The 24541-nt window shown below is 34.5% G+C and overlaps 1 protein-coding gene across 51 annotated transcripts in view; it reads left to right on the plus strand.

The window, feature by feature from the left end:
• Positions 1–24541, plus strand: part of otofa (otoferlin a) — a 147143-nt gene that overhangs the window by 76733 nt on the left and 45869 nt on the right. For all 51 annotated transcript variants that reach the window (XM_087297137.1, XM_087297134.1, XM_087297138.1 and 48 more), the window contains exons 5-9: positions 3202–3398; positions 18269–18342; positions 19203–19329; positions 19733–19787; positions 22395–22526. In XM_087297137.1, the coding sequence (XP_087153263.1) occupies positions 3202–3398; positions 18269–18342; positions 19203–19329; positions 19733–19787; positions 22395–22526 (585 nt within the window). The remainder of the gene's footprint in view (positions 1–3201; positions 3399–18268; positions 18343–19202; positions 19330–19732; positions 19788–22394; positions 22527–24541) is intronic.

The following is a 24541-nucleotide window of genomic DNA, read 5'->3' on the forward strand; positions in this document are numbered from 1 at the left end:
TGTTTGGGTTGGAAGAGTTGGAAATTTTGCTCTCAGCTGTGATGTTGTGAAGATCACTTTTAGATGTCATTGTTGGAGGTCTTTGAGGTTCCTTCTGTGACACCAGTTTCTCCTTCACCTTTGTCTTGTAATCTTGTCTCCAATAGTCGCCAGACCTGCAGTTTGACATTATAAAAACAGATAGTTTTGACCTAATATATAGTGATTTAATTATACATACATGGGGCAGTTGTGCATGGGATAATGATTATAGAGGTGAACTTGAAATTCCAAGATAATGAATTGAATTTTTTTCCATATTCAATAGCCAAAACCTGTGCTTTAAGCAATGGCTGATCTGGGTGTGTGTGTTCCCACTCCTCACTAATGAACAATAATTCATGATTTTTTCAGGAAACCTATTCTTAAAGGATTTTCAAGAACCAAGAAGTGGTTCTTCTACAGAAATTATTCGCAAACACATTCCTGGAGACCACTGAACCTTTTGCTTGTCTCCTTCATCAAGCTGTATCTTTTTGGATGTAAGCAGTAATACAGTGCTCTGTTTTACAGTAAATATCATGTAAACATGCTAAGTCATTAAGCTATAACAAATAGTTATATATAAATGTAACTAATCTATTTTGAGTCCTTAAAGCTCATAATTAATAATGAAAATGGGAATGAAGTCAAAAGTTATTATTATTTTAAAGCATACCTGCCAACACTTCTGTTTTTTTATTTCTCCCGGAAACCTCCTGTAATTCCCCCCCTTCATCAACTCTTTCGTACAGTCTATAAAACCCCCGGATCGCTGACTTTGGTATAGTATTCGATCGAATCGGCTGCCCGAAACCCAGTGCATAGTACAGTTACTTAGGTGTGTTATTTAGACACCTCACTGCGACACCTAGACATCACCCCTCTCCTCCCTCGATCTGCCATATTTTCAGAGACAAATTTTGGCCGGGATGTTTTAAAGTAATAAATTAAATTACAGATAATTGCAGCCTAATAATAACAACCCCGTCCAGAGGTTGCAGAATATAGGCATTCATTACCATTCTAGACTAGGCTTAGAAGATCAAAAATCAAAACTTAAAGTGTATCACCGAAAAACGAAGTACAAGAAAAAAATATTAAAAAATGTGATGCTGTTTTAAAATTCCAGCTTAAATGTCAAGCTATGCCTAAAATCAGTGGTACAGTTTTTTTATTGTTGTTATTTCAAGAGCAAGTTAGTCATCGGCTGGTGCAAAACACACCTACACTTTGGATATTACACACACAGTAGCACAGAAATATCATCAAAAATTATATATTAAAGGATTAAAATGTACAAAAGTATTACATGTACCTCTTCTCATGTACGCATTCTTCCCCTCAGGAGATTCTGATGGAATCCGACTCGTTCTAAAAATTGTCTGCTTGCACACTTTAACCTCATGCAGGAGCAGATCCGTTTTCTTGCTACTGACACAATCAGTTGTTCTGCTTACGAAGTTCGCCATGTAAATAGTAAATCTGCCATGGCACAACTGCAACTCGCTCAAAAAGGGAATGGGATGAGATGAGACTCTGATTAGTTCAATGCACGTTACACCCAAAACACACCCATAACTCATTAAGAGTGTAAGGACAGCCCTTTTAGACCATGCACCGATAACAATTTTCCCTTCCATAAAAAACTAAAGTGGAATTGTGCACCACAAAAATCACAAAAAACCCATGCAAACAAGTAAATATTTAATTTAAAAAATGGAAAATAATAAATCATTTGATATTGATTATAACATAGTAATAAAACGTATAAAACATAAATCAAATTTACAGAAGTAAAAATCTATTAAAATGAAAAAAAAATCTGCAAATGTAGTGAATCTCATCGAAACATTCAGGACAACTACAGTACCTGCTTTCTACAAATTTCAGTCTTTTAATAATCACATAATGCTGTGTTATGGTTAGCATATATTTTGATTAATGTGCAACCTCATTTAATCTATTTTAAACCATTTTTTAGGAAACTTTTAAAGAAAATTCACCATTCACATTTATTTTCTTTGCTGCGAGTGACCAGTCTGTTAACTTTAATCATCAGCTAGTTGAAGTTGACATAAAAAAAATACACATTATACAGTAATTTAAAATTCAAACATAAAAATTTCTCGACAAAGCGGTTCATTATTTTTAAATAAGTCTTTTTAGCTGTCCAAAGAAACCTGGTCCTACCCTTACTTGTCTTTATCCTGATGATGTGCTATAGTGTTGACCAAAAACCTTGTTTTCTGATGATAACTAATCAACACATGATGAAGGTTTCTCTCTGACTCGAGACGTGTTTAGTAAAGCCTTTTTGTCCATTTTTAACCACAAATTTGCTGCCACAGTTATTGGCACTCCTTTACCCATTAGGTAATTGGTATGAAATGGAAATCAAAGTGCTTTATTGCCAATCCCTTTTTAAAACTCCTTCCTTTTCCCATAATTTATATAATGATCTTGTTAATAATTTAAAAAAGAGCTACTGTGCATGTACAATGTCATACATGGGGCGGTTATGTACTAATGGTTAGAGAGTTGAACTTGTAATCTAAAGAGACTGAAGGTGAGGGAAGTCAATGATCAGAGCTTTCATCTACCTTCAATAACCACAACTGAGATCCTAGAAGCAATGGCTGCTCATTGCTCAGTGTGTATGTGTGCGTGCGTGCATGCGTGCGTGTGTATAATATGTGGTTGTAAAAAGTTGTATAATGGCATACAGTTGGTAGGACTTAGTTGTACTTTGTGAAGATGGTTTACGGAGACACACCTCATGTTTCTCTAATTTAAAATGCTTAAAAAACATATTTAATAAAGTGTTTTGATATATATATATATATATTTTAGAATTATTTTTAAGGGGTTTTTCACCTTTATTTGGAAAGGACAGTAGTGGTTGCAGACAGGAAAGCATTGAGAGCAGAGAGGGGGGAAGGGTTGGCAAAGGACCTAGAGCCAGCAATCGAACTCGGGTCGCCGTGAGCACCGTGGTGCTATACTGTATGTCAGCGCACTTAACCACTAGGCTATTTTCAAGTGTTTTGATAATTACATTTGGCCACATGTTTCCTGTGAGTGTTGGGTTTAGGGGTAGGGCCATACCTTAAGCATGTTTACTGTATAAAATACATGATGCCTAATTGCTGTAAATATGCATACTGTTCTATTATTTTCCAGACAACCATTTCCATAGAGATCAAATATCAGACCATGGACGGGAGTGTAAAGGTGTGGAGCGATGGTGAATTCCTTGATATTCCAGATGACCTTGATGGAACCTTCCAGTTTGAGACAGATAGTCTTCTCTCAGGACGCAGCCAGAGTTCTGGAACTTCACCTGGACGATCCATTCATGGCATTCCCACATTCCGCAAGTGAGTCAGCCATCACTGCTAATATAATCACCCTCATCATCTTCATCCTCTACAGGCAACGGATTGTAAGATAAAACTGGGATTAGAAGGCAGATGAAGAAGTTAATGAGGGTTAAATGAAGGCTTTATTTTCCATTTTATGTAGCTATATGGACCACAGTGTTGCATAAACATATATAGAAGTGTACATATATAATCATATTATTACTTCATTTTATTTTTGTATTTTAGCACATTTTTTAAACTGTAAACACATTTTTGCTGAATAACATGAAGGCGTAGATTACTTGAATGTGTGGGATGTATTGATTTCCACTAAGCCTACCACTCTTCACATGGCCCCAGATCCATAAATTATAGCCATATGCAGACACAACACTGTTTCTTCCTTATTTGTGTGTTGGCATCATTAGTGTTTTTTATTTTTTTATTTTTTTTGTGAGTGTTTACATATAGTGTTGATGAATATCTGTGATTACTAATGATATTAAGGGAGTTGTTAAAAGTTACTGGTAAATTAGAGCCAAATCATTTATTGCTTTTCATTTAGGATTTTGAAAGCTGCACTCCATTTATATTTAGTATTTAATGTTGATAATAAATTAGTACTTGGTCAACCAATAAATCAGATATATTAAAAACAAATAGTGAACAAATTTGCAATCTTTACCAAGAGATTGATGAATACTGTTGTTTTTTTATCTACAGTATGTGTTAAATATGACATGTTTATTAAAACACAATAGTAATGTATTGTGACATGCTAGTATGTGCTGGCAAAATCATCACCTTGGAATTATAAGGTTCTCTCTGCGTTCTGAAAGACTTTGAGATATTGAGCTTCAAAGTTTTTGCATTCCGTAGCAAACAGTATGTGTTTAACATTTGTTTTTTAAATAAAAAGTCTTAAACTGTAAAAGAAAAAACATCCCATAATGTAAAGAAGTTGTCATTTAATATGAATATGTCAATAACTCAATTTTGACAAAAATGTCAGATAGAACCTTAGAATTCGAAGGTGACGACATGTTAAAATATGCTTACAGCATTTTAAAATCGCCACTGTAACCCTGGCATAATAAAACACACTAGCAAACTAGCATCTGCATTGTGCAAAGATTCAGTAAAGGTCTTTGAGTTTGTGTTTTTTATCAACATAATCATAATAATCATAAATATCTTAAAGGGACAGTATGTAAGTTTGACACCCCCCAGTGCTTGAACTAGCATTGCATTACTGTATCAAAATACATGCAAGCGCAGGTTGCCAGATTGATGGGAGTGTGCCTGACTATTGAGCCTAAAGGCTGATATAAGGATTTGAACCATTTTCCAACTAAAAGCAACGGTATACAATAGAAGACATTTTTTTAACTAAAAGGAGTTTTTGTCCGAACCATTACCTAAAATTTAGATTTTAGAAACGGCTTCTATTTCTTACAGGTAAACAACAGGATGACCCTCAGGTACACCTCATGTGCTTTATTCAGTGTTAAATGCTAATAATGTGAGTTTTAATGTCATTTTACATGACATTTATTGCCATACTATTGAAAACAGCAAAAGATAGTTTACCTCAGATCTTGAAAATAAAATAAACCGTTGAACTTTAGAAACGTAATCTCAGTGCAAGCCAAGTTAATAAATATCACTCATTCAGCATCTCCGTTTAATAATGTTATAGAGGTTTAATATGTACCGATTAGATGATAAATCTTGCAGTTTCATGAGTAAGTGCATATTCTGTGCTTCCAAATGGCTATATTTAAATTTTCTATTATGTTTTATTTGGTGCAAGCAGCCAAATTTCTTATCACTGCAAATCCCGTCATGTAGCGTGTTGTTAGGACATGGGGTTGTATGTGATGTAACAACAACATGGCCATGTTGGACAATGTAGCCTGCTCACCTAATGTTTATGTTCATAATATTTATAATATTTGCTAATTAATAACCACCTCTTGTGGATCTCTGATTCTGCTACTGTCCACCGGAGGTCGCATTTTTGGTCACAGACACATGCTTTAAGAGCCTTCCTAACTGATGTTCCTAACTTCCTACGCTGTTTTACCTGAAGGTAACCCAAGGCGCTGAATTAAAATTGGCTAAAGTCGCAGTGTGTGGGTTAAAAGAAACAAAGCAAACACACCGTTTTGGCACATAACAGAAATTTTCAAAGCAAAATAACTGACTTTAGCATTGTTTTTCAGATAAACAAGAATGTTCACTTAGCATGTTTCATAAGTATGGTATTTCTATGCTTTAAAAGAGTAAAAAACTTACATACAGCACCTTTAAAGAAATATTTGACTTCTGCATACACACGTATTGCTAATGAGAAACACTGTAAAAAAATATAACCCAAAATCATTTAGACATTTATATGATGTTCAATTCAATACAATTCAATTCACCTTTATTTGTATAGCGCTTTTAAAATGTGCATAGTGTCAAAGCAGCTTCACATAAAAGATTATAGTAAATTGGAACAGTGTAGTTCAGTTCTTGGAGTTTAAGTTCAGTTCAGTTTAGTTCAGTTCAGTGTGGTTTAATAATGACTACTGAGAGTCCAAACACTGAAGAGCAAATCCATTGATGCGTAGCTCTACCGATCCCGAACCATGCAAGCCATTGGCGACAGCGGTGAGGAAAAAAAACTTCACCAATTGGCAAAAGTGAAGAAAAAAAACCTTGAGAGAAACCAGACTCAGTTGGGCATGACCATTTCCATTTCTCCACTGGCCAAACGTTTTGTGCAGAGCTGCAGTCTCAGCGGCTCACCTCGTTTGTCCCTGGAGCGTCACAGGAATCAGTACATGAATGATGTACATGAAATATTAGCACATTTGTAACTCTTGGGATATCCTACCCTACGAATTTCCAGAAGTTTAAGACCATTTGAGAGCATATTACTGATCATCCGTTATTTGTAATTTTAATGTTTTCATTGATTTAGTTCTGTCATGAGATCAAGTGCAGAGAAAAATCATATTTATATGCTATTCTGTTGTTTTTGGATATGCAGTTATTTATCTTCATGCATAGAAAATTCTTGTCAGAGAGTTATTATCAAAACATTTTAGCACATTTTTAAATTGCATTAACTAACTGATATGGTAAGAGTGTATGAGAACAGACAAAGGGAGGAGACGAGAAAATGAATTCTTCAGGTATGATTAAATTGTATGTGTTTATTATGTACTGCATATACTAGTTGGCATAAATGTCAGTTGCCTAGTCAGACAAACACACCAAAAAGTGAATGTCCAAGCGATGGATTTGGGGTTTCTGTTATACATCTTTCCCATTGCTGACCAGAAGTGAGCACGAAGTCAGTGTCTTTGATGCTTTATTGATGACTTCTGAGCTCACGCTGAGGTTTGCTATACATCTTCAAAAACTTGAAGACATACTGGGAGTAGGACTATGCTTTGTATTCGTCTTAGTTCTGAACTGAATGCAATTTTAGTAGTTCAAGTAGTTTGGTAATACAGCAATCGGCATCTTGAACCATTTGAAGATTATTATTGATTACAAAAATGTGTATTATATTTATATTTGGAAATATTTGACAATCTAGACCATGAACAATTGTAAAACATTTGAGACAATTTAGGTTGTCTCCTTTTTGCATTTATAATAGTCTCCTCACTATTGTTACTTGACCTTCGTTCCTTTTTTTCATTATTGTTTCATTATTTTACTGTGTGTGTGTGTGTGTGTGTGTGTGTGTGTGTGCTTGCGTGCGTGCGTGTGTGCGTGCGTTCGTGTGTTTGTTGTACAGCTGAAGTTGTTGTACCCCAGTGGGACACTGCAAATTTTTAGATCTAAAGTAACTGCAAGTCCTCTCTAATGACTAGACGGTTCTCTCATCTTCACCCCTCTCGCTCCTCCAGCTTTATCTCTGTCTAACATTTCTCTCATTCACGCTAGCTTCTTTCCCTAAAGAGTCTGCAGCTACTTGAACTTGTGCTTTACATTCTCAAAAATTCTGTAACAACCCAGTGTCCATGTGCAGTTTCTGAAAAAAAGGTGCATGTCCAATATAAATGAATAAACAGATATTGACAAGGACTGCTCAATCAGTCGATTCATCTTATAAAAGATCCTATGACCAACTTCTCAGTTATTGAAATCTCAGTTTAGTTTTTTAGACTTTGTTTTGTTTATCTTTTGATTTTATTTATGGTCATCGTTCTAGGCTATAAAAGGTCAGAGATCTAAGTAGGATGTGTATTGTCAAAATCCAGGTGAATCTTTACTGTTTCCAGCAACAGAAAATTATGTATTGGACGTGACTTAGACGTTGACTTACTGTATAAGGCTAGATTGAAATGGCTGTGATGGGTTTGCACTTCGATGTTCTTACTGCAATCAGTCCATTTGAAGATCTTTTGATTAAGTCCCTCAATGGGACTGGTCAATTTCTACCTGCCTTATAAGTAAAACTTTATTGTCATGTAAAGAATTATGTATCTTTACCATTATAATTACATGAAGTGCTTTCATGTTTGAGTAAAATATGGTTAATTTTTTCATTTTTTAAAAATCTGATCAGTTTTTTTATGCCTGACCCATCTATTTAGTCGTTTAGCTGACACTTTTTCTTTCAAAGTGATTTACAATTGAGGAGGGCATTCAGTGATTCACCAAGAAGAGGCAATACACACAAATAGTGCTTATTATGCAAAGGAACAGTTTATGCTCAGAAAATTAAGTGCTAGAGTAAGGAGGGGGAGTGTTTTTATAGAGAGAAGAATATTACTACGGATGGTTTGTCAAGCCCACTCAGTTGTATAAAGCACACTTCATAATGCAGTTCTTTTTAGAAAGATGGAGTAATTGTAAGAAAATGTCTGGTGCAAATGTGCTTAAACTGGCGCAATTGTCGGTTAAAGTGTCAGAAAGGTTTTTTTATTCCTCTTTGTTTTGGTTGTTTTAAGCTTTGTTTAGCCTTTTTTCACATTTTTTAGGGGAAGTCTGCATTGCGAGATAGAAGCATTGTTGATTTAATAAACAGAAATTGAATTTTAAGCTAAAATTTTATTAAATTTACAAATATGGAAATAAGCATTTCTTAACATTCTAAGTCTGTATCTCACAATTCATATTTTTTTCACATCTGAACAATTCCTACTTTATTCCCAGAATCATGACTGCATTTTACAATTCAGACTTTACAATTCCTCAAAATTCTGTTTACAATCCCAAGTATTTTTTCCACAGAATTGTTTATATTATTTTAAAATTTCCCATTAATTGTATTTTAGTAACATCTACCCCTTTCCCAACCCTAAACCCAACCTTCACAACAATGTACAACAGATCTGGATCTGGAGTCTTCTCTTTTAGGCACCGTTTACACTAGTGCGTTTTAGTTTTAAAATGGCGTTTTAGAATGAAAACGATCTGCGTCCGCACTTGCGTTTTACCCAGCGTTTCTGAACAGCTCTCCGTCCGCACCAAAATGCTGAAAACGCACATCACGTGACAACACACACACTCTCAGGCAAGCGCTGCAACCTATCTACCCAGATCAGAGCTCTGCTAGTCGGACTGCTCATCAAGCATCTCCCGCTGGATCTAATCTCACTATATTTATTAAACGTGATATTTCATTCATCTTGTTGTCTTTATCTAACGACATGTTCCCTGACTTTGGTCATTGGAATCAATTACTTGTTCTCAGGTAACGTGTTTTGGCTGAGCGCAAAGATAAGTTAATGATTATTGTAACCACGTAGCCTACATTCTGTATATTGACTGATCGCTTGCCTTTATTATTATATTATAAACTTATTGTATGTTATACTTTTACATTATCAATTATTAAAACAGATATTCAGCAAAAGAGAGGGTATGCTTTTTATTTTCAATGAAATTGAAAGGAGGCAGTTGTTATAGGCTCCGTTTTGTTATAAATATCCACACAGTGAAGATGACGCTCATAAATGCAGCACAACGCCTCAACATTGCATTTTATTGTTGAGAAAGTGAAACAACGTAGCCAGGGTGATGTGAATGAAGTTATAAAGTACACTGTTCCCTTTGAAGATTTACCCGTGTCCTCGGTAGTCTGTTTTCCATATCAAACTGAGAAGGGGGAGACTGCAGCCTTGATCAAACTTGCGAAGTCTGAACTTACAAGAAGAGGACTGCAGGACTGAACTGTGCGTGTTAGGCTACTTAATATTAAGCAAATGCCCCAATCAAATAGACGAATGTCTGCAGCCCCGCCTCTGTTTTCAGATGTCTCCGTTTTCCCTCATCCACACTGTGATGAAGCAGCAGCGTTTTAGAATGAAAACGGCCTTACCAGCGTTTTCAAAACGCTCCGTTTTTCGGCACTCGAAAACTCCAGCGTAGTGTGGACGGATGGCGTAACCATAGCAAAACGTATGTGTTTTAAAACGAAAACGCATTAGTGATATCAGGCCTTAGTATAGCGAATTTACCATGTAAATGGATGATTAGAGCCTTCTCAGCCAACCAATAGGTGCAGAAGGCCCCTACTGAGCCATATCTATAAGCTGATAACCACTGATAAAGCCCATTCAATCGACTGATAAAAATTGAAGCGGGTAATTCTATGTTTACTTCTTAATAGTTTACAAATTCTCAGAATTCCTGTTTTCTTCAGTTCTGTTTTCCCTTCATAATTCTGAATTTACATGTATACAGTAGTCAACATTTGAAGTGGATCTAAAATGTTTTTTAAAAATGTCATAAGACATGAGTGGATGTTGTTTAATAGTTTTAGGAGAACTTTGATGAAAGGTTTTGAACTGCTTCAAATATTTAGACTGTTTCACAGTGCTGCCTTTTTGTCACAATTCTGCCAAGATCTAAGCTTGAAGACCAGCTAATCTGGTTCAAACCATCTATTCTCAGGCTGGTTTAAGCTGTCACAATTGCCACTTCTGATCAGTTTTACTATCATAACTTGTTATTTCTTAGGTAAGCCTAATCAGAAGTGTTGTTCTCCTGAGTTTTTCTCAATGACAGGCCTAAGCTTGCAGTCAAATAACCTTAAACAGAACAAAGGGATTTTCCCAGGGATGTTTGTCACATTAGAGTCGCTGCATTACTCTCGTGGTTCAGTTTGCTGTCTTTGTTGTACTCTAATGTTCAGCCTCCATCCCACCATTCTTTTGTTCTTCTCTCCTCCTTCTTGCATAAAACTGTCACTTTGAACCCACACACACTTTAAAATCTAGGGCACAAAAGCTCAAAGGCACTCATTGTTCAATAATTCATGACTTTAATAGAGTCTCACATTAACGAAACAGAATTGTGCTCCTTTTTCATTCATGCAATAATGAAAAAGGAGAAAAAAAGACCAAAAATAACAACAAGACTATGAAAGCAAGTACTTACAGTAAGTATAGTAATGTCTCTGCTGAACAGGGTTTAAAGTGTCTAGTTTATAACAGCTGATTGATATTTACCATTTAAAGTATCCCGTAGAGAGAAAGTAATTTATAAATAGCAAGCTAATGTACTGTACGTTACTCATAACTGTGTTCTGATCAATGATTTGATGGAAACAAACGGCTTTGCTTTAGTTCAGGTTTTTGGCCAAACTCATCTCAGACATCAAGGTCTCGCTGGCTCTTAAGTGATACATAATTCATTATGCTGCGTTGGGCTTTTCAACACATTCACTTCTGCCTAGATGTATTGCTGTGTGTATATCTCTTGTCATGTTTTAGAAATGGAGGATGATAAACAGTTTTTAAACTGACTTTACGTTGACCTGAATGATTTTCAAAATTCAGTGAGGTTTATGTGTTTAGTTTTAACACATATAAAATATAGAATATTTAGAATGAATTACAGGATCAAAATACAATAGTTCAAGTGATGGTAGTTGAGAAATTGAGAAAATATGAATACTTTTATTTAACAAAGGTGCCTAAAATTGGTCAAAATTGTGACAGTAAGGCAATTATACTGTTTAGAATTGTCAAAACTTTTCATTCGATGTAATAACAAATAATGTTCAGTTTCTTGCACAGATCTACTGTATCATTTGCTTTTATAACAGCTTACAGAAATTAAGGCATGGATATTCATTTTGTTTTGCCAGTGTTTTACTTTTTTTTTTTTTTACTCTCAAAGAGCTGGTAGCCATTGATTTTATGAATCACCAAGGAGAACAGTTTCAACCAGAAATCAACTTTACCATTTTATTTAATAAAAATAAATTAAATTAATTAAATGAAATTTTTATAAATTAAATTTTTAAAAAAATTAAATAAAATAAGTAAACTAAATTAAATTAAATTAAATTAAATTAATATAAAATGCACCCACAGTACAGTAAATGGTCTTGCAGATGGATTGTTTTGGGTCTTTTAACTTTAATTATTAAAAATGTTTCTGAATCGCCAGATCTTGATATTAGAATGATTATTAGATACTGTGGTACTGAAGAGTGTAGTAATGGTTGATGATCTTTCCGTTTGTCATAACAGAAATAAATATCTTTTTTGTTGTTGTGAATAATCAAGTTTAATTGTGTTAAATTGTAATAATATTTTATTATGTAATAATATATTAATTATAAATGTAATTTGTATTTCTTTTTTTTACTGTATGATGAATACTTTGGCCCTTGGTAAACAAAAGAGACTTAAACAAAAAACATTTACAAGTAGTGCATATTCAAACTTGCGATGTTTTTGAATTCTAATCCACATTCAATCATTTAAATACATTTACGTATGCTCATAATGCATCACATCTTAATTCCTGAAGCAAATACAAAATGAATGGTCTTTCACATCTCTCTCCCAGGTGTCATGTTCTCTCCTTTCATTTTGAGTTGACAGTTGTTGTGCTATCTGTATTATGTTACTGGTTCTAATTCTTAAACGGGGTTTAGAAATAACTGGTTTGTGATCAGTGACTTTATGTGCACCATGGATTAGCTTCTCTACTCATAAAAAAATTAAATGTCACTAGATCTCACCCCCGCACATTAAATAACATGAAAAGGTCACTCTTCAGTAGGAGAAGAGGGATTACATGCTTTATTAACATGAGAGTTTGGTTCTGCAAAGGTTTCAAATTCTTAATAAAATTTAATATAAATGTATGATGTATGTCTATTTATATACTCAAATTAATTTTTGTAGTAAACGAAAACAAAGACTAAAACTATTAGTCAAAAAACATTTTCTTTAACTGAGATAGAATTAAAATTGCACAATAAATTAAAAACAAAACAACAAACAGTCACAGAAACATATTTTCTATATAAACATAAAGGTGTCCCAGCTGGGTCAGTTGACATTTCTGTGTTGAGTTTGCATGTTCTCCCCGTGTTGGTGCGGATTTCCTCCGGGTGCTCAGTTTTTCCCCACAGTCCAAAGACATGCACTAAGGCTGAATTGAATAAACTAAATTGGCCGCAGTGTATGAGAGAATGAGTGTGCATGGATGTTTCCCAGTACTGGGTTGCAGCTAGAAGGGCATCTGCTGTATAAAACACATGCTGGATAAGTTGGCGGTTCATTTCGCTGTGGCGACCCTTAATGAATAAAGGGACTAAGTCAAAGGAAAATAAATGAATGAATGAATGAATGAATGAATGAATGAATGAATGAATGAATGAATGAATGAAGGTAAATATATAAACATTAAATAAAGTGTTCACATAAAAAAAACTAAAACTAACAAAACTATCAATGACACCAACTAAAGCTGAACTGAAATGAACAGAAATGTTTAAAACAGCATCAATATAAAAACTAATAAAAATGTAAAGCTACAATAACCTTCACTCAAGTAGAACATTTGAAATTTAATGGTAAAATTAAATATTATTTATTTATCACAAGTATTTCAATGAGTACGTTTACATGGACACCAATAATACAATTTTAATGCGATTAAGACAATACTTTTAGAGTCTACCATGTATACAGGGATTTTTAATTAATTTAATCTGATTAAGGTCATAATCAGACTAAACAGAAATCAAATTAAGACATGTGGAGTTTGCTGAGTTTGTACAGTGCAGTAGAGACCTGTAAACACCTTAATCAAGCTATTATTGTCATGTAGGATTTTCACCACGATTTGCGACAGGATAGTCTATACACACACGACTGTTTGACACTATTCTCTGCACCTACTGAGTCAGTGAAGTACCACAGACACCTGCATCGTGAAATGCTGAGATTTTTTTCCCCATACTGCTTGAGGTTTCAAATTCCATTAAAACAACACTCTTCCAGCAGTTCATACTCGCAATCAATATCTCGTTTGTGACAGGGGGGCTTGCATGAAATGTTTCTGAATGAAAGTGAAAGTGCCAAACTGCAGTTAAGAAGTTAAACAAAATTAGAACTAAAAATGAAACTCCTAAAATTACATGAAAATCCGGAGGAAATTTGGATTGCGTCGTGATGCAATAATGTTAATTGAATTATGTGCTATAACATGTAAAATTACATTATAGCACATAGGGATTATGAAAGGAACTTTCAAAAAGCAACTCATGTAAACACCTTAATCATAATGTTCAGATTAAGGAAAATAATACAATTACTGATGTCCATATAGTCATTGACTGATATTGTACCCAAATGTCTTTCTTGAAGGCATAAAAAAATGTGCAACTGATGCAATCTAAAACTCCTGCTTTCTTCTCTATTCTAAAGCAATGTGTAGGTCAAACAGACACTTTCTTATACAGTATAGTGCTGAAAGTTTACCATACATGTGTGAAGTCAAACCTACTGCAAAACTATTTCATGTGGCACAGAATTAGTTCCAATAAATCCCATAGACCTGGCAAAGGACATTGTTTGCACTGTCAGGTGGTGCCTGTGGGTCGCTTGTTTCTTCATGACCGCTGAAGTGGATCTTTTGATTAAACAGAGCTGCTCTCATCACGCTCTAAAAATCATCTAATTAGTGTTGGGTTACCTTGTCTAGATACAATCCTGCATCTTTCTTGATTTTCTTTTGAATTAATCTTTGATAGAGTCAAAGAGAAAGTCTGAACATAAAGTTTTTATGTAATTTTTATTTTTGGTGATAGAGTATGTTCGAACATACAGTTTTAGTCAGAATTTAGCCCCTTTGATTTTTTTTTCTTTTTAAATCTTTCTCAAATGATGTTTAACAGATTCAGGCAATTTTCACAGTATGTCTGATAATATTTTTTGTTCTGGAGAAAGTCTTATTTGTTTTATTTCGGCTGGAATAAAAGCAGTTTTTAATAAAAAAGATAATAATAAAAAGCATTTTAAGGTCAAAATTATTAGCCCCTTAAAGCAAAATTTTTTTTTCAACAGAACAAACCAGTTGTACATTGTTATACAATGACTTGCCTAATTACCCTAACCTGCCTAGTTAACCTACTGTAATTAACCTAGTTAAGTCTTTAAATGTCACTTGTATAGAAGTGTCTTGAAAAATATCTAGTTAAATATTATTTACTGTCATCATGGCAAAGATCAAATAAATCATATTAGAAATGAGTTAAAAAAAACTTTCATGTTTAGAAATGTGTTAAAAAAATATTTTTTCCGTTAAACAGAAATTAAAATAATAATAATAAACAGGTGGCTAATAATTAAGGGGGGCTAATAATTCTGACTTCAACTGTATGTTATTTTTACATTAATTACAGTTATTACAGTTAGTTTATCTGATAAATGAAAACACACAGGACATTTGTAATTGCTACAACGCACAATACTTATGTATTATTATATACAGAATGCTTCAAAATGATTAAGGTCTCATAACTATTATTCTGAAGTTTAAATGTTCTTATGGTGGACATCTTTCTTTTTTTCTGTTTTGCAGAATGCCAGGTTTTGATTTTGTTATGATCAAAAAGTGTTATTCTATCAAACATTGCTTTCTTAACATTGCTGAAGTTTATAGATTGATATTTTGGTATTTAGATTGGTAAAATAAAGTGGTATTTATTTAATCTTTTTTAAAATTAAACCAATATAATAATCACCATTGAAAATATGAATAGATCATAAATCCAGAGAAACTGCTATAATTTACAATAGTAACCACAGCAAATTTTGTATTATTATAATATTTTACATTTATTTGATACAATATTTAATAGAATGTTTGGTAACACTTTATTTTAATGGTTCTTTTGAGTATTAGTAGACTGTCTGCTTAATATCTGTTGATGCTGGTCCTTTAACTGACTATAAGAAACTTTGCAAGTACACGTCAACTTACACTAACCTTAACCCTTACCCCAACTCTAACCTCAACTGAACAGTCTACTTACTGTAAAATCTAATGAGAATTAGTTGACATGTAAATGCAATATAACTTAAATTCAACACACGAACCATCAAAATAAAGTGTAACTGAATGTTTTTTTATTTTGATTAATGCATCACTGCTAAAAAAGTATTTTTAATTTATTCTGAATGTATATTTAGATTTACACAACAGTAATTTTATATGGGCCACATCTGTGAGATAGTGAGAGTGAATGTGTGGGGGAGTGTGAGTTTGTATTGGTGTGTGTGTGAGTGTGAGGTCACATTCTCTCCTGTTACTTTTTCACCTATACCGGGCCATCATCTCAGGTTCTCCCTTATTGTGGATGTTCCGTTTAGTCTGAGAAGTGTCTCTTTAGCTGTGTGGATTCTGTGCTTGAATCTGGACTAGCTGGACTAGCCACTGAAAATGGACATATAGTACACACTCTAGCCAGGAATATCTATTTTTATACACATTTTCTGTCGGGGGATTTTTGGTTGTTTCTGTTTTGGTGAGTATCCTATGTTATTTGTGTATCTATGAAAGCATATGTGTATATGACGTGTATCAGGATTGTTTTATTTGCGATGCTTTTTGTCTTTCTTTGCATAGCAGAGTCAGATATTTGTTTTCTGCTGTGGATTTCATATACATAAACTTAACACACTTCTTTTTTTATTTTTTTTAATAAAAATGCATACAGTCACTTAGTTTCATAAACGAAAATAAAGTAATAATAATACACAAATGTGATTTGATAAACTTGTGCGCTTTTTACTTAAGAGTAACAAAATAGCTTTTTTGTTTGGAAAAAAAAACGCGTATTATCGTTATTTATTTCTATTAATGGATAAAATCGTGTGAACTTTGAAGACTTTCTCTTCACTGTCACTTTAAGTTGTTTACAAAGATTCAATAAGACAGACTGCATCAGATATGCCTCCATCATATAAGAATGAGCTGCAAATAATAACTAAACTGCAGAATATCCAGGCAATGTAACCTGTAAATGTATGTAATTAATCCAAACACTGGTGAAGTCAGTGTGATCCTGTTGCATTTTCCCTCCACTTAAAGTGCTGAAAGGAAAGAAAGGAACAAAACGATCTGGATTTCTTTCATCTAGTCCTGAGAAAGTATCTATATCCACAGATCACAGCTAATTGGCGAATTGTGCCCATCTTGTTGAATAATTAAGTGCCGTTATTTGTCCAGCCGGCCTGTGACATCATCAGGCCTTTGTGGGGGAACTGATATCTAATCACCATAATATCAGTGCAGAGTTATTGGACACCAGCGGGGCTATTGTGAGTGGGGTCCCGCTGTTGAAACGACTGTCTCGTCTGAGTGATAAATATCACAGAAATTTTCCATCATCATGCTCCAGTAGTGATGATCTGATTGCACTCAAACTTTACAAATGATAAAATAAACTTAAACTGTATGTACAGTGCTCAGTATAAGTACACCTTATTTATACACCTTATTTGTTTTTTAAACAAAACAGATTTATTAAACAGATATTTATTAAAATAATATTTTAGTCACCAAACATATTTAGAGACTGAGAGATAATACAATTAAATTCAAGCAAAATATTGTAAAAAAAAAAAATTACAACCTACAAAATTTAAACTAAATTATTATTATTATTATTATTATTTTGTCTCTTTTGATTTCTTTCTCTTTTATAAAATTTATATTTAATATTTTTCTATAACACATACATTTTGGTGTATTAGTTTCTGAACCATATTTGTCCTCAGTACTGACTGATCTAATGTATATGCACAGATATAATATTGCATAGCTTATGAATGTAAAAATCTGAATTTAAGAAAGAGATTTGTGAGGGGTGGACTTATGAATGCTGAGCACTTTATGTACTGTAAAATGTGTTTGTATACCTGGATATCTTTTAAGAAATATCTATGTGTCAAAGAAAAGTGAAGTTATAAATCAATTTCTCTTTTCTCATGCATCCACACATAAAAATGCATCATGCGTATCAGGCTTTTTATTGATTTATTGACTTGTGCAATGTGTGTCATCATTTTTTTCTGTTTTGTAATAGACCTAAATCCATTTCTCTTTATTTCATGTTCTCTTGAAAATCTTCTCCTGATGTAAACACATTCATTTGCTAAATAGACTGCAGTTTTGACTAAGAATATTTTAATGTGTTGCTTAACTGATCTTGACTCATTTATAAAAGCTCAGAAAACATTCTCGTTATTGTCAGATTATCAGAAAAAGTCAAGGAAAAAGATTGTAGAAGATATCCTATGCTTGCATCATGAGGCAGAGGTGTAAATAATGACTAAATTGCAACACAATGTTTGAAAATTGGGGGAAAGTATCTGTCCATGGCACAACATACAAGTGAGCTGTATGCGTTAATAATTTATATGATTAAATTGTGGAATGTATCCAAATGCATCACTGCTTTTAATACAATATGTATGAAACATAATCATATTTCTTAGTTTAAACTGGTATAAATTATTCAGTGTTAGGGAGGCTCGGAGGTAGAGGTGATTTAAAAAGGAATCGCAGAGCAAATATTGATTTCCCCCTCCGTTCGTGCTTGTTTGTGTGTTGTGTTGTAGGGCAGGAAAAGGAGTGTTCTCAGCCATGAAGCTGGGCAAGACCCGCACCTCTAAAGATGACCACAAAAAAGGAGGTAAATATTGATCATCATTAGAACACTTGTGGAAGATGAAAGTCTAATGTACAGTATGTTTATTGAACAAAATTGCGAGAGTTTGAAGAGTTTAAAAGACCCACCCCTCAATGACAAAGGTCTAGAATTTGTCCCATACATGAGCTCATTTGTCCTATTTTGACTGTTACACCATCATAAATTGTGAAAATAACCCATTGAAAAAGGCTTTAAGACCAAGCGGAATCCTCTGTCGATCGTCACATCAGTGTGACTTCAGCTAATCAGTTCTGGCCAATGCAAACTATTATTTTTCATGAGTCCAACATCCAGCTGTGCAATAAAACATACAATATGTAAGTGAAGTTATTTTTCGCTATTGTATTATTTTTAAATAGAGAAAACATTTTGCTAGTAAATTTTGGACCTTATTCTTGATAACAAAAACAAATGACCAATAAAAAAGCGTGAAGCACCCAATTTGGACCATATTAAAATGAATTTGAATACTAATTTAGCAATTTTTGTTGTTATCCATGTTTTTTCTATAAAATGTACTTTTTCTTAACAAGAGAGGCTAGAAAATTGTATTAAATTGGCAAAAAAATAAAATAATAATAATCATTAGCAGCTATTAAGTATAAGTATTTGTGTCTCCATTTTTAATCATTATATGACATTCATTCATTGATATTCACTGGTTTTGATTTGTTGGTATTTTACTTTAGACATCAATTGTAAAGACTGAAGAATCATAAACTGCACATTAGACATGAAACTTTAAAAGGAACAGAAGTTGATTGCATATTATAAATATATATTTTATAAAAGAAATGGAGCCTGTTCCTTTCAAAGTTTCACTTCTGTGCTCTTGTGTGCAGATGATGCTGCCATTCTGGATGCAGAAGATCTGGATCGAAAAGCCATGCGTCTAGGCGGCATTCTTGACCCTGATACAATCTCACTGGCCTCGGTTACTGCAGTGACCACTAATGTCTCCAACAAAAGGTCACATGTCTAATGTGCACATGCTGTATTTTTAAACCCATACACGTACACTATTCTATTTTGAAGTTTGTATGTTTGCTTCTTGAAGTTTATATGTTTGTGAAAAGGTCACAGGGAAGAAAAACCTCCTATTTATGTCTTTCTTTCTTTCTTTCTTTCTTTCTTTCTTTCTTTCTTCCTTTCTAAAATTAAAGAAAGAACAGTTTGCTTTGTTTCTGATGTTGTTTCATTGACTTTTGTTTTTCATGTAATTAGTTTGATAAAAATACCTAATCAAGGTCTAGTTGACATGTTTGATTTTCCATATTTTATTGTGTGCTCGACATAATACATGCAAAATTTGATTTAAAACAACTAATCGTTTAAATTTGTGTCCTTAAGGTTGATCCTCTTGTTTTTCCAGATCAAAGCCTGACATTAAAATGGAGCCGAGTTCAGGGCGTCCGGTTGATTATCAGGTAGGAACAGAGAAACGATTAAACAGAGAGAAAAGGGAGCTCGATAACATTCCCTCAGACAAAAGCTTCGCAGCCTCGAATTGCCAAGGAGACATGTTAAGCCAGTGGCATTTATCCTTGAGTAGTGTATTCTGCTCAAAGCCTTGAAACACAGAGCCGTCCCAAATAAACAACATGAGCCTTGAGCGTCAGTGTTTTAGAGAGGCTTTGATGTTTGCTTACTAATTGTCCTCTGCATGCCAGTTGAATTGCAAATTCGCTTCAGTCCTGGCACTGCATAATTCCTTTAAATGCTGGAAATCCATACAGAACATCCCCTGTGTGCTGCGTAAGTGTTTTTTAGGCCATTTTTCACATTATTCCCTTATCTCTAATAGTTCATATTTTGCCAGAGGTTGGGAACTCTGCTTTTCTGTCTTTCTCTTACTTTTACAACTCATTTGCTGAAAGAATAATTGCAGACTGCAATTCTAAGCGTTATTATTATCTGTGTTTTTCTGAAGATTCTATGAAGCAAAGTTTATTTGCATTTGTCTCTTAGTATTGTAGCTTTGGAGTGCAATAAAGGTGGCACAATGTGGTGAACATATTAGAGACATTGCAATTTGTGCAACGCAAGCTCATTGTGGATACGTACCCCTGTCTACATTTCTGGAGACTGCAAATTATGTACCCAGAGGTATGTCTAGCTCCATTTCGTTCGTAAAATGAATGCTATGGGCTAGTATGAGATCGCCATTAGCTCTGTTCCTCTTCATGCTACTGTTAACCGCTTACCTCTGTGTGGACAGCTTTTCTGGTGTCATCAGTTGGCCCAGTAGCTTGTTGTGTAAACCGATTTCCTGACAGCAGGTAAAAGAAAAGAAAAATATAATAAAAACAGGCTGAAAACATAGAGAAATCAGCTGCAATGCTTTTCTTTTTCTAGATTGCCTTTTGAAAACACTATTGGTTGGGTTTAGGGAAGTGGTTGGGATGGTTTGTCAGTCAGTCAGTTGACAGCAAGCTGGCCTGGGGTCTCATGTATCAACGTTTGGATTTACTAACGATGAACTGAACGTGGGAATGTGCGCAGCTCCACGGCAGCTTTATGGCTGGCATACGCACATTTTTTGTGAGTGTCTGTTTTATTTCCATTGGCGACTCCTAGAGGCAGTTGTGTTAAATTGCTCTCTACAAAGTGTCTGAGCCTTGCTCTAGCAGCTATATGAGACGGGTTCATCTAGCAGGTATATAAGGTTTCCATACCGTACCGTTGACCAGCTAAACATTAAAGCACAATTTGCAGCGGTCGCCTGTTTTCCCAATGTAATCTGAGCTATCTACTGCACGCACATTGCTATAAAGACACTATCTGAAGATGAATTTTCATGCGTGAATCAGAAACATTTCCATTCAATGAATGTGCAAATAAAATATGATGCACAAACTTATTATTGAATCCTACTTGTATTTCTCGTGATAAATAGTTGGCAAAATCTGATATGATGCTGGATTCGAACCGAGTTCATGCTCAAACGTGTCAAAACATGTTGAAATGCATCTTACGAGCTGCGCCACTGAGACTGTTACGGATGCAGCAACATTTTACACCCATAAATCACACCATTTCTTTTTTAATTCACTCAGTGCGATGTTCAGACCCAATTGTGTTAACCGCATCAGCTAAACTCTCCCCATTCTATTTTTTTCTTTTGCTGTTAATTCCGGAGAACAAACTTGCAAATAACACCGTTTTCCTCCGGTCTACCTCCGAAAGCAGCACCTCCAATTCACATTCTGTTCAAAGTTTCTCTTTTTGCTTGATTTTGTCATTGCTTTTTCGTTGGGTTTTGCCAAAGTAGAGTCATTAGCATATTCATACGGGGGAGGAGGCAGGAAGGGGGTTTTGTGCTCGTGCATGTTGCGCTCAGTTTCACGTTCGTTCGGATGTACAAAAGAATATGCGTGAGATTCAGCATACGCAGTGTTTCATACATCTGAATTTTTTTCTGCATAAGCACAAAGCTGTAAATGTTTTAGTATGATTTCCATGCAAGTCTTCGTACATGAGGCCCCTGGTCTGCTGAAGTGTATGTTGTGCCCTCTGGTGGATTTACGTGAGAAGAGGACACGTGACAGAGACCATCAAAAAGTGTAAAGAGTGGCTTCTGGCGGATTTGCATAAGCAAAAACTGCACGCAGATATACTTGCAGTTACGTATTTCACTGTCCTCAGAAATGTAGACCTGGGTATGTATCCGCAATGAGCCTGGGTTTCATTTGGTAGTTCATTTTAGCTGTGTAAATCTGAATTATCTTGGCTCACTTGCGAGCTGAAAGGATGAAAAGTGTTATGCTTTTCTTTCCATTGACTAAGTTTGGTTTGGTAATTTGTCTATATGCAGCCTTGGATATTTACTTTATGAATCTGTGATCCAGTAGGATACGCTGGAGCTCATTTGTCATTTAAATCCCCAAAGCAAACTTAACTAATTTGCTCTCTGTAGTAATAAATGCATAACAGATTTCACCCCCAAATGAACACAGCCTCATCAGTCTTAGTCAAAGACGCCCACTGTAGGTTTTATCAGCAGTATTATTTAGTTGAATTGTGATGTCTTGCAGATCAGTGTTACAGTAATCGAGGCCCGTCAGCTGGTCGGATTGAACATGGACCCTGTGGTTTGCGTGGAAATTGGAGAGGAGAAGAAGTACACGTCAATGAAGGAGTCAACAAACTGCCCTTACTACAATGAGGTGATGACATTCACAGTGATGAAACGTCTGAGCAGATAATAAAACAAAGAATATAAAAAATATTTTTCATGTTATTTTATTTAGGCTTTTTAATCATATTTAAAAAAATGGAATTAATAGTGATAAATTCAAAAAGCCACAATGGATTTCTGATTCAACATATGATAATGTAAAGGGGACTTATAATAAATAAATAACTTGTCTAAATATAGCCCGCCTCTAATGGTAAAACTTAATCAAGTACATTTTTTATAAACCTACCTAAATCCTACAGATTAGCGACGATCACCCTATTATTATCATATAAAGTATCTGTCAAAGATATTGTCAGTGACTAAGAATCATTATGAATGTGGGGCTTTAGGATGCCCAAATGAACAGTGTAGTCTCCATACACTACCTTTTTTAAGCCACTGTTTTTGACATTTTCAGTTTTTCACAAAGCTAATGCTAGTGCTATTTTAAATCCATGCATAGGCATTTGTAGCCTGCCCTCATTTGAATTTAAAGTGACAGTCACCAAAATGACACAATTTGGATCAAAGCCTAAAAGAGGCTGTTTAAAATAGTTCTAAAACATTTTTGTTGGGTATTTTGAGCTAAAACTTTACATACACAGGGACATTAGAGACTTATTTTACCACAATAGGTCCCCTTTAAATGTTTGGTTGGAAAAGGATCTGTCTGTTTACTAACAGGTTTAATGCATGTTGGATTAGAAATGCACACAGTAAAAATGTCTGATAATTAACAGTTGTCCATAATTCATGTGGGTGTTTTCTGTTTATTTACTTTTCAATTGCATTATGGGACACGTTGCTTTGAGAGCTTTTAAAAGTAATTTTTATTGACACATTTAGTGGTTTAAAGAATATGTTGTATAAGGGCGACGTGGTGGCGCTGTAGGTAGTCACAGCAAGAAGGTCGCTAGTTCTAGCCTCAGCTGGGTCAGTTGGCGTTTCTGTGTGGAGTTTGCATGTTCTCCACGCGTTCGCATGGGTTTCCTCCGGGTGCTCCGGTTTACCCTACAGTCCAAAGACATGCGGTACAGGTGAATTGGGTAGGCTAAATTGTCTGAAGTGTATGTGTGTGAATAAGTGTATGGATGTTTCCCAGAGATGGGTTGCGGCTGGAAGGGCATCCGCTGCGTAAAACATGTGCTGGATAAGTTGGTGGTTCATTCCGCAGTGGCGAACTCGGAATAATAAAGGGACTAAGCCAAAAATAAAATAAATGAATGAATGTGTTTTTAAGAAAAATTGTACAGACAAGTCAATTTGAATGCAATAATAACAGAAATACTTGCAGATAAGTACTTGGTTTTGCATAGTAATTTACACCACTTAGACAGAATTTTAAACTACTGTTCCAAAAATATCAAAGCTTATGAAAGTTTAAATAAATGGAAACACACTTTAATCAGAAACTATATTTTTTATTTGCTTGTTTATTTTACAGGGACAATACACTTGGCATTGTTATACAGTACAAAGATAACCGGTGTTGCGTACATATAGCATAAAGCTAATTCACAGCCCTTGTCCCTGACCTCGTCCCTGACCCTAAATAACAGAACTTTTAGAAAGCAAGAATAATTGACTTTTACTTGGCTGTTAAGTTTCAATGGAGCTGCTGTGTTGAAAACTAAATAACACTTCAATTTAGTGCTGCGTGACTTTGACAAAGTATGACTTTTATTAGCTGGTTTGTTTGCTGCTTTTTTGCTGAGTGTGTTTTTATGCCAGTACCTTTTCCTACAGTATTTACGCCTGTCAGAGATAAATAATTATGAAGCTATGAGTGATTCAATGTATTATTCATTCAATCGATTTCTTTCAAATGTCTGATTCATTAAGAAACGTAGTAAGTGGGTGTCTTCATGAATAGATCATTGAATCATTAATAAAAAGCAAATGACTTGATTGAACACGCAAGTGTTTTTCTAAGAGAGACATATGTTTTGCTCATGCTGTTGGATGGATCTGTTTTCATTGACCAACCATTAAAAAAAAAAA

Source organism: Danio rerio, chromosome 20, assembly GCF_052040795.2.
Source record: "Danio rerio strain M-AB ecotype USA chromosome 20, GRCz13ab, whole genome shotgun sequence".
NCBI classification, from domain to species: Eukaryota; Metazoa; Chordata; class Actinopteri; order Cypriniformes; family Danionidae; genus Danio; species Danio rerio.